The following is a 14,777-nucleotide window of genomic DNA, read 5'->3' on the forward strand; positions in this document are numbered from 1 at the left end:
GCTTACCTTAGAAAATAACCTAATCAACTTACATGGAACTTGCTTACCTTAGAAAATAACCTAATCAACTTACATGGAACTTGCTTACCTTAGAAAATAACCTAATCAACTTACATGGAACTTGATTACCTTAGAACCTAATCAACTTACATGGAACTTGCTTACCTTAGAAAATAACCTAATCAACTTACATGGAACTTGATTACCTTAGAACCTAATCAACTTACATGGAACTTGCCAATAGAAGTATCCACAAAGCATACTCCATAAATACTACAGCCATCCTGACTTTCCTCCTGTAATATCACATTCATTATTCTTCACATTTGTAAAAATGAAAAAAATACTCTTGTTTTTATAAATACATATTGTGAATAGAGACCATTGAAAACCTTTGAAATCTTAAAAATTGAATTTTATATTAATACTTGGAAATTAATGTGACACAATAAAGAAGATGATATTAACAGTAAATACCAAAACAATTAAACAATTAAATAAAATAAAACAATTCTTTTTCCATCCATTGCCAAAACAATAATTTTTCCATCCATTTCCAAAACAATTCTTTTTCCACCCACTGCCAAAACAATTTTCTTTCCACCCATTGCCAAAACAATTTTTTTTCCACACATTGCCAAAACAATACTTCATCTTGGTAATATATAACTTCAATACATGCTGAATGCGTACTTCGAATTTCAGAACAATGCACTGGATTTTGATATGGCAAATTTTGCACTTCTAAAAATTACAAATACTGCGTATATCCAGCTTTGCACAAATAAATTGTGAGAAAAGACATAAAAGCCTTCACACTTTATGAAGACAGAGTGTGATTTTTAAATTATTAAGTTACCTTCTCTGCAATGGCCAACAGATAGTTACTCTTGGCCTCTGTGGCATCCCCATCCAGGAAACTAAATGTCTGAGTTCCTTTGGTTGTTACCCTGCATACTTCTCTCTTTACAACCTTGTCAAACTTTGTAGCCATTCTAGACACTACAAATTCAATTTTAAGCAAACCATTAGTAATTAAAAGATATTGACTAAACCTAACAGTTTTGGAGACACATTTGTATATGAGGAAAAGTTCTGATTGACCCCTTTATTCTATTTTTAGTAACAGTCGCCATATTTTTTGTCAGATAAAAAATTCCCACATGCAGAATACCCTACAAAATATTCAGAGCAAGTTTAGTTTGATTCTAATTGGTCATATAATTACAGAGGAGAAGATTTTTGATTGAAATCACATTAAAAATTGAGATAACATGTTGACAAAGGGCAATAACTTCTCCATGGATAAACAGATTGATAGGAAATTTTGACCAGAAATTAATTTCATCATGCTTAACAAATTTACATCGACAAAATTTGGCTAAATTAATGATTTAGAAGATATAGGTAAAAAACCTCTGTCTCATCCAATGTTCTATTTTTAGTAACAGTGGCCATGTTTTTCCACATGTCAAAATTCCCCACATTAAGTCTAGGCAGGATTCCCCAAGAAACGTTCATACCAAGTTTGGTTGTAACTGGTCAAATAGTGTCAGAGGAAAAGAGTTTTGAAAAATTGTTAATGACAACGGATGCCATGTGCTGGCAATAGCTAACATAGCCTTCAGCCAGGTGAGCTGAAAATTTAAGAAAAGCATTACATGGTAAATGTTAATTTTTTTCCACAATAACTAATGTTATGTTCATCTAAGAAAAAAAAAAGGAATATCCACCTCTGCAAATATCATTATCTTTCACATTTGTAGGACCTCTCCCCAAACTCTGACCATATGTCACAAGAGTAAGGCACTGCACAAAATAATAGCAGAGGATTTTTTAGGTTTTAAAGTCCAAGATCGGGAAAACAAAACAAAAAAACAATGAAAAACCAAAGAAAATTCCTTCCATATAACAAACATTGTACCAAATGTTATAAGAATCCATCAAATATTTGAGTTATCATACGACATCAGTCAAAAGCTCGATGTTTATTATTATGTTATAATTATTTCATGCCGACTTTAAATAAAACCTATTTATTATTTACAATGTTTGTATGGCTGGACAGCGGTATACCCAAATATACCTGGCATTAAACATTTATTTATGATGACTTACTACTTTTAACCCTTTCATTCATCATGTCAGGTGTCTCCGTTTGTTCTATTCTCGCCACTTTATGCCCTTTCTGTATCAGTGTGGATGCGTAACGATTGTACGCAATTTCTGGAAATCCTGAATGGGCATGTTCACCCTGCAAATTAAATGTTAAGTAATACTTAACGCCTTTACATAGACACTGCTTGGCATTTTTTCAATTAAATCTAAAACATACGATATAAATACATGTACCTTTTAAGAGTGGAAGGTCCTAAACTTCCCCAAGTTTAAAATCAATTGTTCACTTACAGAAAACTGAAATTTCTCAACAAAGTGTCAATGGAATGGGTTGAAGGTCCAGGATCTAGGTAAATGAAATTTCAATGTTCCCAAATCAGAAACTGAGAGTTCAAGAACTCAGACCACTACTAAGTTGATCCCCTGGCATATTTGATTTCTTTATAAAAAAAAATAATTATAAAATGGTTGAATAATTTGAAGGATAACTGGAGAGAATGTATAACTAAAATATGATCATGAGAGCCGAATATTGTTAAGGTTTAATGATTTTGTGGAACTTGTTCCTCAATATATCATTTGATACATATCCCCACTGTCATGTTTACAATTTCTTTTTGGTGAGAGAGGAAACACATTCCAAATTTTTTGTGGTGTCAAATCAGATTTATGTCACAAGAAAGAAAAAAAAAGTTACATTTTGTGTGAGAAAGTCCAAGAGGGAAATACAAAAATTCATTTCCGAATTTCTTACAGGATACATTCAATAATTCATTGCTATCTTTATGGTAATTAATGTACTCTCCCTGCCAGCAGTTTTGAAAGGAATATTCATTTTAGTTTTTATTCAGCAGCACTAAAAATCGACGGTCTAAATAAGTCACAATTTAATGTACCTAATATACATCATTACATGTGTATTTTAACTACCTTCATGTAAATAATTCCTAACTCATTAACAGCAACTACAGCATCCATGTGGAATAATTCATAAAACTTTCCCATCTGAAAATTAAAAATATTTACATTTGAAGTTTACATTTTTCAATGAAGGATTCATAATCTAATTCTACATCATAAATCAAAATTGAAAAAAAAACAAAGAAACAAAATCAGATTATCTCCCCTGCAACAACATAACTGATTTATATCCAAGCCTACATTACCTAAAATGAAGAAATTTTCTTTAAAATATACTTAAAAATATGTATTAATAATACATAAACACATTTTTGATAAAAGATTATTTCTTAAGAATCATTTTGTTTAACTTTTCTTACTTTACCACCAATAGTTTAACTACCTCGTTTCTCAATGACTATAGTTACAGAAAACATTGTTACTTGTCAAATATTTAATTACAATCCAATTTATAAAATACATCTGCAGTTATGTTAACTGCAGAATTAGTGTCTCCAAATTATGAACACTCATTCATGCCGCACATGCATACTACAATTATACATGGATCAACAGTAATCAAGGGAACCAAGACTCTAGCAGAAATCAAAAGAATGTAATCAAGGAATGAAGGCCAGACATGACCAACACACACACACAACAAAGAACATGAAGTAGCTAAAATAATACATACAAAGAAACAACTCAGACTCCACTAAAAGGGTGAGTGTCCTCTGCTTTTCTACTCCTATCAGTCTCTATAAGAATCTGGCAGGGGTTGAAAAATAGTATTAAAAAACCCCCAGTTTTGAAAGTGTAATTATTCTATTTGCACAATCAGAATAAAGGAAAAAAGACAAGATTTAATTTCAGGGGGAGATAACTCTATCAAAAACACAATTTTTCTAACATTCTATTGTAAAAATGTCTGAGCAAATCCAGTGATATAGAGGTCTTTTCAACTTAATAGAGAAAGCATCCTTCAGTGATCAATGGGGTTTTGACATGCTTGTTTCTGATTTTTCCCATTTTGCCTGATTCTTACAAAACTAACACTTAAATCAATAAACACAAATATAGTTCAATTCTGTTCATATCACATAAACCACTTTAAGTCTGAATTTCAGACTCTGATATGACCAGAAGTCAATAACAGTGTCATGATGGATACAGATATGATAAATATTTTGGAAATTTGACCTTCCAGGAAAAAAAACCCAAAACATATAAAAAATTTAGGATGAGAATTTACAAATTAAATTCACAAACTTCATCGAGGTAATACAGATAATATGGTATCATCATGCAGGAAAATGAGTTCATTATCAAAACATATCAGTTAAATGATTTCAATTATAATATTTGTTAATCTTAAGTGTTATACAATGGGATGTTGCTGATATTCAAACTTTTTGTATGGCATATAATTGGGACTTAAAACCAAAAAATAAAAGAGAACAGTTGCAGGGTCAGATAAAATTATGGCCCATAAAAGCATAATGGGACAGGAAGTTGGAAATATAGTTCTTTTAAATTTTGAGCCGAACCAATAGAATTCATAATAATCATTAAATGTAAAATATGATCCACATTAACAATCAATATGAAATTAATCTAAATAATAATATCTAAATTGTACATTGTATATCACTTATCCAGAGTACAAATGTTTCAAAGCAATTCTATCGGAAAATATACAAATAAGTTAGACAGCACTTACTCAAAATTGTATGCTTAGGGCATATTTTGGCAAACATATCTTGTCAAATAAAAACCATTTAAATCATATGGGTGGTGGAGTAAAATAAAATGTACTGATTAACCATCCCAGACATTTCATAACCCTTATTACTTCTAGAGAGAGAGATATTTCTGTTTATAAACTTGTTACCAAAGGTTTCCCAGTTGTGTAAGAACTTATTGACAAACCCTTTACCTTGAAAAATAGTATGGTGTCAAAATACCTAGCCTTCATTTCCCACCACTGTCTCATTGCCTGAAATGTATAAGGTCATAAATTAGGTCACATGCCAGCAAATATACATATATATGGAATGACTATTTCAAAATATTTTTAAAGAACGTTATAATAAATAGGATAGTAGGGAACACATTGATTTTTTCTTTTGCTAAGAATACATGTGATCTTAACAAATTTGAAATAAAGTGATAAAAATTTTGAATACAAAGCTAAGTAGGCAACAGAGTGATTTAATAAGCTCTGAAATCTGCCCTAACAATGATCATCTGGTCATAATTTACCCTATAATTGCCATCTATTCAGTCTTGAAAGACAACGTCCAAAAGAACACACAGGTGCTGTTGTAATTAGGTAAGACACATTAGTTTAATATTACAAATTGCTATAATGTTATAGTGCATTCATAAAATCACTGCTCTACATGTATATAGCATTTACTGATGAAATTCATACTAACAAATTAATTATCCTGTAATTACTGAAGGACAAATAACTTCAAATTTAGCAGTCTACTGCAAATTTGTTCTATTATTATTAAGTGGTCTATGTAAGAATCATGCAAATTCTGTTATATGTGATACACCCTGAAAAAAAAGCTACACATTTTTATTTTTCTGACGCAGGCAGTATAGTTTCGCTCTTTATCCTTTGACCTGAAAAGATGCTCTTCCATGGAAACTCAAGTCACTTGATTGCAATTCTGTTTCCCGATTGGCCAAGTTCTGATAGTTTAGTTGCGTTCGAAAAAAACTGTATCGAAAATTAAAAGTGCGTGCCATGTGTTATTTCTTGAATGGAATGTAGAAAATTATGAGTAAAAAGGACAAATTTTTCTGCATAAACTATCTTTATTTTTGAAGACAATACTTGCTTTATAGATCTATATAATGAAAAGTATAATTATTCATTCAAATCTGTCTGCTTTTAGGAGATATTCCGCATTTAAAATCCAGCAGTTACTATTGTGTTTTAGTGTCATTTACAGAATATATCCCTTAATATTGAATTCTACAGTACATTCTATACAATATTTATCTCCTAAGAAGAAAGGTTCTATGAAAAGTCACATATGAATTCATGTTTACTATAACATTTAAAACAAAATATCAAAAATAAAAATATGTAGACTTTCCAACCATGAGTTACATTTAGCATGATTCTTAGTTGGAGTGCTACTTAATACTTACAGGAGTTTGTTGCTTTAAGAATGTGTCTGGAATCGACAGTGTCTTTGGGTCATAATCTGGGTCGTTCTCTGATCTGCCTTTTATGTCTCTGTAATTAAACACAAGAACTGAAATAAATGGTGTCAAAAGGAGAACATTTAAACCATCTTTTTTTCTTAATCCATACATATTTTTGTATTTTCAATTTAAAATGTTATCAGTATATCCTGAGGGATGAAAACATACCTATGAATGTGAGTATCTGACTATTTGTATTTGGAAATTATTGCAATGTTTTTAAGTAGTAGTCTTTATAAAAATCAGACACATTCACTTTTATTTTATTTTATAATGTTGCACTTTTGAGATAAAATTTATATAGATTGTATATGAAATTACCATTTTGTTTGAGTTATCTTTCTTGATTTTGTATGATTTGGTTGATTTCAGTGGAGATTAAAGTATGATTTTCTCAAAAAGTACAGATCTGATTATGAAAAGGACAATTGTGAAGTGAAAATATAGCATATGTAGATTGAAAAAACATGGTTTGTTTGGTGGGTTTTTCTTCACCATGAATCACTTTATCATTGGCAGTGTCTGAATTTTATGTGGACTTGTACTTAAAACTGCAAATGATACAAAACTTTTACAAAAGCAATAATCTATACTTATGTAATACAGTGCTTATAGAATTTTCATGAAAATATATAAGGCAGTTTGGGAAAAAAGGCAAAATCACAGTCATAAAATAAATGCCAATATTTTCTCATCATACAATACAAAAGTTAACTTACAGAATTTTTCCAGGTTGAAGGAATGATAACTTGAGGTGAGGGAAATTTGCTTCTTGTTCTGACGAACCACTGACTGATGGACCCTAGAATGAAGCACATATAAATATTAGTAACAGTTCTGTATCAAATCTGTCAAATATTTTCTATGCTGCATTTAGATTAGATACAATAAGACTGTTGTACACAGAAGGATCCTAGAATGTAGCACATACATGTGGATGTATAATTATTGTAGTAACACTTTGTTAAGAACCCATCTTCAGAAAAAAGAAAAATAACATGAAACTGGACAGACACACGGACAAAACAAATATGCAAATGAGCCATTTCAATAACTTACAGCATCAGAGGCAGTAAATGCAGCCAATCTAGACTTTGTCTTGTCACCAACACTAGGTGTGAACGACAAACTTCTGTTAGGGGTTGAGCTGACATCTTCTAACTTCTTTGGTTTTGGTGGTGGTCTTTTACGCTTCCTGTTTGGCCCCTTATATTAATAAATGAAAAATATTCAACAATGAAATCACATTAATAGCCGTAAAAGAAACCAATAATCTGAATCAGACTTTTAATAGCACAATATGTATTTATACACGGCATAAACATTTTACTAACTACAAAATTACTCAACATGGAACTATAAAAAACACCAAAGATGTAAATATAAATTTGTCTATAAGGAAGCGTTTACAGTTGTATTATCAACTTATATGGACAGAAAAAAAAACATCAATATCAGGTTTGTGCATGTATAATCGGGAGCTTATAAATAGCATCATGGCAGTTTCATTTTGGTATATCTGTAAATGCAATTAAGAACCACACCAATCTCAGAAAACATTTGCTAGCTTTGATGATTAAATTCAAATGGAATCCAAGCTTTTTTCCGAGATAGGAATGGTCAATACATGGAAACCAATTGTTTAAATAATGATGTAATCAGCTTATCAATTTGATCCAAAGACATTAAAAACCATGATAATCCATATTTTTATGGCAAGCCAAAAAAGCAGTGGACAAAAATCAATATTTTGTAATATTAGAAAATGAATTTTTAATATTACAAAATAATTTTTTTTAATATCAGAAAAGATTTTTTAGTATTAGAAATTCATTTTGTAATATTACAAATTCCTAATTTAGTAATATTATAAAATATCACACATTTTGCAATATTACAAATTGAATTTGTAATATTAGAAAATGAATTTGTAATATTGGAAAATGAATTTGTAATATTAGAAAATCAGTCATATTTTTTAATATTACAAAATGATTTTCTAATATTAAAAAATCGCAACTGAATATGGCAAATCCATTTTCCAATATTAGAAATTCAATTTCTTAGATTCAAAAACTGTTTTTTTTTATTACAAATTCATTGAATTTTTTATATTAAAAAGTGATATTAGAAATCTAATTTGTAATATTAAAAAATGAATTTGTAATATTAAAAAATGAATTTGTAATATCAAAAATAATAAACTGTATATCATATCAAATTTCACAATTTTGAAAGTTAATAAGAATAATGTATTATATCAGGGCTGACAGAAAATATGAAAGGTGTTTTTTCTATTTATGTTTCTTCAAGGCATTTAACGTTTCACCTTCCTTATATTACCACAATGAGTTCAATTATCAAACCATCCAGGCTTACTATCAACTTTACACAGAAGCTGAACATGCTGAATGTAAACCTTCATTGGAGAATCTGCTTCTGATTCTGGTTCAATGTCAGTGCTGAATACAAACCTTCATTGGAGAATCTGCTTCTGATTCTGGTTCAATGTCAGAGACATCATCTTCATCCACTCCACTACTGGCTTCATCACTGCTGCTGTCAGACCCAGGCTTAAATTCATCACCTAAAAAAAAAAGACAAATTATCAACATTTACCAGTGATCTGACCTTTAACCCAAGAACCATCAAAAGGCAATTGTATACTAAGGACATTACATGACACCACTACTGCTGTCAAGATTCATTACCTGAAAAAATTAGTAATCTTTGTCAATGAGCTGAACTTTGACCTAAGAAACATTCGAACCTCTTACTTGAAGTAAATCAGACTCTGACGTAAAACTCAGTATCATATCAATATGAAAGGTTGAACAAATTTTCGCTAAAAAGATTATGATCCCTGAGAAAGCAGCAGAGCCATTCATCCAAGGACAAAAGTAAAAGCTTACACACTACTACCCATCAAGGTATTGCTTCATACTACATTTCATTTTGCTTTAAACACATGGTTTCTAGTTGAATTGCAACGGCTGCATTCTGGATAAAAATCATCAGGAAAAACATCAAAGTAGTAGTCATAAATTTAAGAATACACCTGACCATACAATCAATTTGCCTTGACCTCTACCCCTAGGTCAACCTTACTACTGACTGTCTCTTGTAGGTGACATTTCCAAACTTAGTATATTTATGACTACTGGTTACATAAAAAATGCCTTAACACTATGGTGCAACTATGAAAGAAGACATTTAATCTGATTTAAATGTAGCAAAAATTAATTGATCAGTATCATATTGCCCTAATGCTATATTTTCTACCAGGATGCTATCCAAAAAGAACTTCCCATGGGGTCCAATACAAATGTTATGCTATAAATTTTAGATACAAGATGCTATAATGAAATTCAGGAGTTAGCAGGATGCTATCTGTAAATCTTAGGGTGAACACTGCTAATGAACAAATATATCATACCTGAATCTTCATCTGAACTATTTTTACTCTCAATAATTCTCCTCCTCTTTAGCTTAGGCTGTCTAGCTGATTTTCTCCCTTTGTGTGGAGATTTCTTTGGTGTTTTCTTAGATGGGGTACTCTAAAGAGGAAAAAATCATTTCTCAATTAAAAAACACCAGTTACTGAAGCCAATATGGAGAGATAAAAACCAAAAAACCAATGCAATTTGAAGAGTGAGAATGAATGGATGTACAATGAATGAAAAATATACCAAAGATTTTCATGCAAATTTTAAATTTAAAGTGGTTAGTGTTGAAATTGACTGTGAAATGAAATTACAACAAAATATTGCTATACATCATTAAGGCTACTGGTTATAGTACTATCACAGAAACTTTTAGCATTTAAAGCATAATTCCATTTTTTACCTTTGTTTTCTCAAATACTTTATTTTCCTTGCTATTGTTGGATTCATCACCATCCATGTCTGCATCAAAAATGTCAGCTGAAAACATTCTATGCATTTTCACTGCAGTTATGACATTATTTCACTCATACATGTATACACATACTCAAAATGTGTTCACAAAAATAATGAAGGGCATATTATTATATTTGTCCAGAGTTTTTCTATCATTTTGCAATATTTTATAATGTTAAAATACAAAATGTACATGTATGCTTCAAATTGTCAAAAAGTAATGCCAAATGGTTAAAGTATTGATAAGGATTTCCCCCAAAAAAATCTCAACTTGAGAATTTCCTCTAAACTTAGATCTGAAACAATCTGATTGGTTAAAATTTTAGTTTAGTAACAATCTGACATGTGAGGAAAATCTAAATTTGAGAATTACAATGTATTTATTTTTTTTACAAAGGGAATTATTCATGTATGTTAGGCTTTTCTTCGAACTACATTTTTTTTTGTTACTGTGTAAGCAAACAATTTTAAGTGTATACTATTCAGCTAAAGATGTGTTATCATAACTTAAATTCTTACTTACTAAAATATTTATTGAATGAATTAAAAGCTTAAAAAAATATGATAGAGTAAGCCCAGAGATCAGAAAAAGTAGTGATAAGTTAAAAAGAGAAATGACATACCAAAGGAAACAAACAGTGGACAAGTCACACAACAAGGGAAATAATACACAGAAATATATTATTTAATTCATTATTATATAAGTAACTTACGATCAAAATCCATTTCATCATCCTCGTTGTCAGATGGAAGAAGATTAACAACAAGTTTCAGACGTTCATCAGTGTCCATTTTCATGGCATCATTAGCCTGATCTCCAGCTTTTCTTACCAGCATATTCATAGAGAAGAACATTCCCCCCTTTTGGCACTCTTTGTCACTTGATCCAATGTAAGGTCGCACATTTCTAGAAATATATTGTTTTCAAGTGTGAAATAAACATAATTTTCATGGACCACGTTTGTAATAATTGTCATGCTGGGTCAACAGTCATGGCGAAATTCATCAGACATGACCAGTACTTTTAACCGCTAGTGCTGTACAATTTGCGTGATTTCCAGACCAAATGTCCGATACGTTTTTTTTAATTAGACACGCCTCAACCAGAACTTCCTGTTTAAAAACAGTGTCCGAATTGAGGCAAATTTAAATTGTTTTTTTTCTTTAACATAAAGCATTCAAATTTGCTACATGTATATTATGAATTGATTGACTGATAGTACAGATGTGTAGTCTGACATCCAATGGAAGATATTTCTTGTACTCTAAGCCAAATTGTTAAATTGCCAGCGCACACCAAAGGAAGGATACTCAAGTACAACTAAGTCAGCCGGAGATAGAACTCACAAAATTCCAGAATGGAGGAGTACATGCCACCACTTAAGACTAGACCACTGACACGATGTTGTGTATCGTTTGCTTTATCAGACTGTACTCAATGCATTAGGAAAAGATGCCATAAAAACTATTTAATACTGTTTCATACTGATACAAATTATTAGGTTGAACAAACTGTCTTTTATTGGTAGCACTCTTATTAATTTGGGTATCATTCATTAGAAGTCAAGAAAACTATACTCACTTGACCTTGACCCAAGACCTTGATACAGGGTCATCAAAGAACTGTACGTGAACTTGAGGATTTTTTCCTCCCTTAATATGAGTATCTTCTGTAGGATGATTACACACTAAACTTGGCCACCAAGGATAGCCTTCTAACTTAGACCATAACAAGTCTCCAAGCTTATATTCTAGAAATAAATAGAAATATATACATTTGTATGGATAGTCAACTACGGTCTCTCCTTAGCCTGAACATTTTATATATCAACTCTTTTTCAAAACATTATTTCTATACAATTCCATAACATTTTTCAATATCAGGTGCTATTAGGACACAAGCAGGTAGCCAATATGATGAATTACAACTATTTCAAGCTAATGATTGAGTCACAGATAACCAGTGGTGAAACTAGAGGTTATCTATCTAACACTTGTTTTTTTTTAAACAAAAAGGAAAGCTCCAGATTTCCAAATATGGAAGATAAATAATTGACATATATGTACATGTCGATTCTAAAATTTCCAGTTACATGAATACAAGAATATAAATTTAATGACCAATCAGGGGCCACAAGAGGCAGAAACATTACAACATAAATAATTGTAAGGCAGTGGCTCCTCGACCACGTGGTTGTGGAAAGAGAGCCTCTTCAGGTTAATCATCCAAACATCCCGTTTGCATCAAAAACATGACAGAAATGCCTGATTCTTTAAGGAAGTATGATAATATTGTTGAACTTATCTGCAAATATACGACTATAAATGGCATTGTGAAAGGTGTTCACAACTAATAAACTGAACAATTTTCTATTCGTGTTATGTTAGTTTGACTGCACATTTGATAGTGGGAGCAAGCCTCTGTGCTTGAAAACAGACGGTTTTTATGTTGGTCAGACACAAAACAAGTCACAGAAGTTATAGTGACTGGTGCAAAAGTTGATGAATTGCCTTAATCAGATGTTTTAAAGATAGATAATAAAACCTTGGAAATGTAAATATCCAACACGTTGAAAAAATGCATGGAATGTTCTTAAAATTTTAGTTTCTACGAAGGATCAGCATGAATGGACATGTTTCACATGTATGGAGAAATTGTCCGACCAAGACTTACTACACATATAGCTTGTGATTGCTGTCTGGAATAGCAGCATTTATGTACTGAATCATGTACCAAAACAACCTTTCTGGATATGCAAACTTTGTTTAAAATAGTCTTTCAAGTTTGTTAAATGTGTATTTTGTACTAATTTTGAATGATTTTTATTCAATATTTGTTACATCAGTTTCTATTACAAGTGTATTCGTAACATTTTGTATATATATATTTATCAAATAAATTTCTCACAATTTTCACAATACTAAAGTAAATGGCTTCTGTGTGTTATTAACTCAAACTGGATATATGAACAATTAGCCTGTAGAGACTCCCTGTCCATGAATGAGCAGCCATGTCCAATTTTAACGAACATGAAGGCGGCTTGTATTATTAGGCACAATATTCTCAATATAAAACAACAATGTCTACCAGTGCAGGTGATGAGAACCAAACGTTTACAAAATTATAAAAATCACACTATAACAATCTCATGAAATTAATACAAACCAGCAGCCAATTCCTCTTTCGTCTTTGATGATTTAGCGGACGGTTTGGGGGTCCCTTGTTTTGGTGTGCCGTTAACGCAACTTTTGTCCTTCTGATTTGGCGAACGTTTCGGTGACAATATTTCCTCAGACGTTTTGGAAGGAGTAGTACTTTTGGCAACACTGGGGCTCTTTGTGAAATAGGAAAATAAGGTGTTACCAGGTTTAGACGGGGTTGTTTTTGGAGGTCCCATGCTGTTTGTTTATCTCCAACTCCCGCGCTTTCACACTTCCGGTGGAAAAAAGCTACCATCTGGTACGGGTCTCACTAATTGTCGACAAGAAGCGTCAAGAAGCGACAAGAAACTTGAATTAGCGACAAGAAACTTTGAATTAGCGACAAGAAACTTTGAATTAGCGACAAGAAACTAAAAAAAGACCGACAAGAGGAGATAGACGATATTTATTTGCAATAAAAAAAGGATGAAAAAAAAAACTTTTTTAACTGGAGAACTGAGAATGGAGAAGATTGTAAGAACTTTTGTACGTGCATAATTGATATGAATTTGGTTTAAAATACAAAAGTTAGTGACAAAAGAATGAAAAGGAAATGATTCTTTGAGCTAAATAAATTTTGTGACTTTAATTGTAAAGTTACCCATCTGTATATATCAAAATTTCCGATGTTGTAGTTTATTGTGGTTTGAGCGTTATACACATGCTTAAAGTTAACCAAAGTACAAAAATGATTGTTGTGTTTTTTTTTTTTTATTATTTATTTTTGTTTTGTTTAAAATTAAATAAACGTGTTGAATAATTTTGCGGCGCGTGTTTCGACTATTGAATTCTTATCTGTAACGCTTTGCCAAAAAATAGCGGAATTAAATGCAAATTTAAAGGACTAAATTATTTCTTCGGATTTTCTTTGTTTTGTAAATTTGTAATTTGTTCAATTTTTGAATTTAGATATTGAAGTAACTTGTGTTCTATAATTTTTATTTTATTTTTGTTACTCTCATCTGGAGCGCTTTGCCAATTTGGAATAGTGGAATAGGCATAAAACAACAACAAAAAAACCAAAACAAAACAAAACAATATTATTTATGAATTTTCTAAATTTTGTATATTTTTCTTTTGTTATGCGCTTATTTATTTATTTATTTATTTATTTCATTTTTATTGATATTTACATATATATAAACATATATACAAAATTTACTGACTGTGTTGAAGGGCGCAGGAGTTGTATTGGCACATCCATTTTCTCGTACTATTGAAGCTTTTGCTTCTTAACTGAGTATGTTTTTGCCGACCTTATGCGTTTCTTCTGGCCCATCAGTAGACGTTATAACATTGCTTGATGTTTTAACACCCTTTCCGCCACAGCAGGTATTTTTTTGCAACTGCTTTAGACATTTTGTCATTTGAATGGCCAGGCATTTTCTCAAACCAACTATTCTCTTCTTGTATTGCTTATCCCTTTTCAGGGAT

General features: G+C 31.1%; 1 protein-coding gene across 1 annotated transcript in view; it reads right to left on the reverse strand.

Annotated features, from left to right (window-relative positions):
* Nucleotides 1-13,594, reverse strand: part of LOC148599040 (DNA mismatch repair protein Msh6-like) — a 36,548-nt gene extending 22,954 nt beyond the window's left edge. The window contains exons 1-14 of the mRNA XM_088560527.1: nucleotides 13,309-13,594; nucleotides 11,725-11,893; nucleotides 10,856-11,049; nucleotides 10,090-10,166; nucleotides 9,680-9,800; nucleotides 8,718-8,830; nucleotides 7,303-7,449; nucleotides 6,963-7,045; nucleotides 6,187-6,274; nucleotides 4,955-5,014; nucleotides 3,049-3,123; nucleotides 2,119-2,254; nucleotides 860-1,002; nucleotides 228-296 (exon numbers count right to left, since the gene is read on the reverse strand). Of these exons, the coding sequence (XP_088416653.1) occupies nucleotides 228-296; nucleotides 860-1,002; nucleotides 2,119-2,254; nucleotides 3,049-3,123; nucleotides 4,955-5,014; nucleotides 6,187-6,274; nucleotides 6,963-7,045; nucleotides 7,303-7,449; nucleotides 8,718-8,830; nucleotides 9,680-9,800; nucleotides 10,090-10,166; nucleotides 10,856-11,049; nucleotides 11,725-11,893; nucleotides 13,309-13,540 (1,707 nt within the window). The 5' untranslated portion in view covers nucleotides 13,541-13,594. The remainder of the gene's footprint in view (nucleotides 1-227; nucleotides 297-859; nucleotides 1,003-2,118; nucleotides 2,255-3,048; nucleotides 3,124-4,954; nucleotides 5,015-6,186; nucleotides 6,275-6,962; nucleotides 7,046-7,302; nucleotides 7,450-8,717; nucleotides 8,831-9,679; nucleotides 9,801-10,089; nucleotides 10,167-10,855; nucleotides 11,050-11,724; nucleotides 11,894-13,308) is intronic.
* Nucleotides 13,595-14,777: the final 1,183 nt, after the last annotated feature.

This window comes from Perna viridis, chromosome 14 (assembly GCF_037379345.1).
Source record: "Perna viridis isolate PV_CMFRI_1.1 ecotype Kerala chromosome 14, ASM3737934v1, whole genome shotgun sequence".
NCBI classification, from domain to species: domain Eukaryota; kingdom Metazoa; phylum Mollusca; class Bivalvia; order Mytilida; family Mytilidae; genus Perna; species Perna viridis.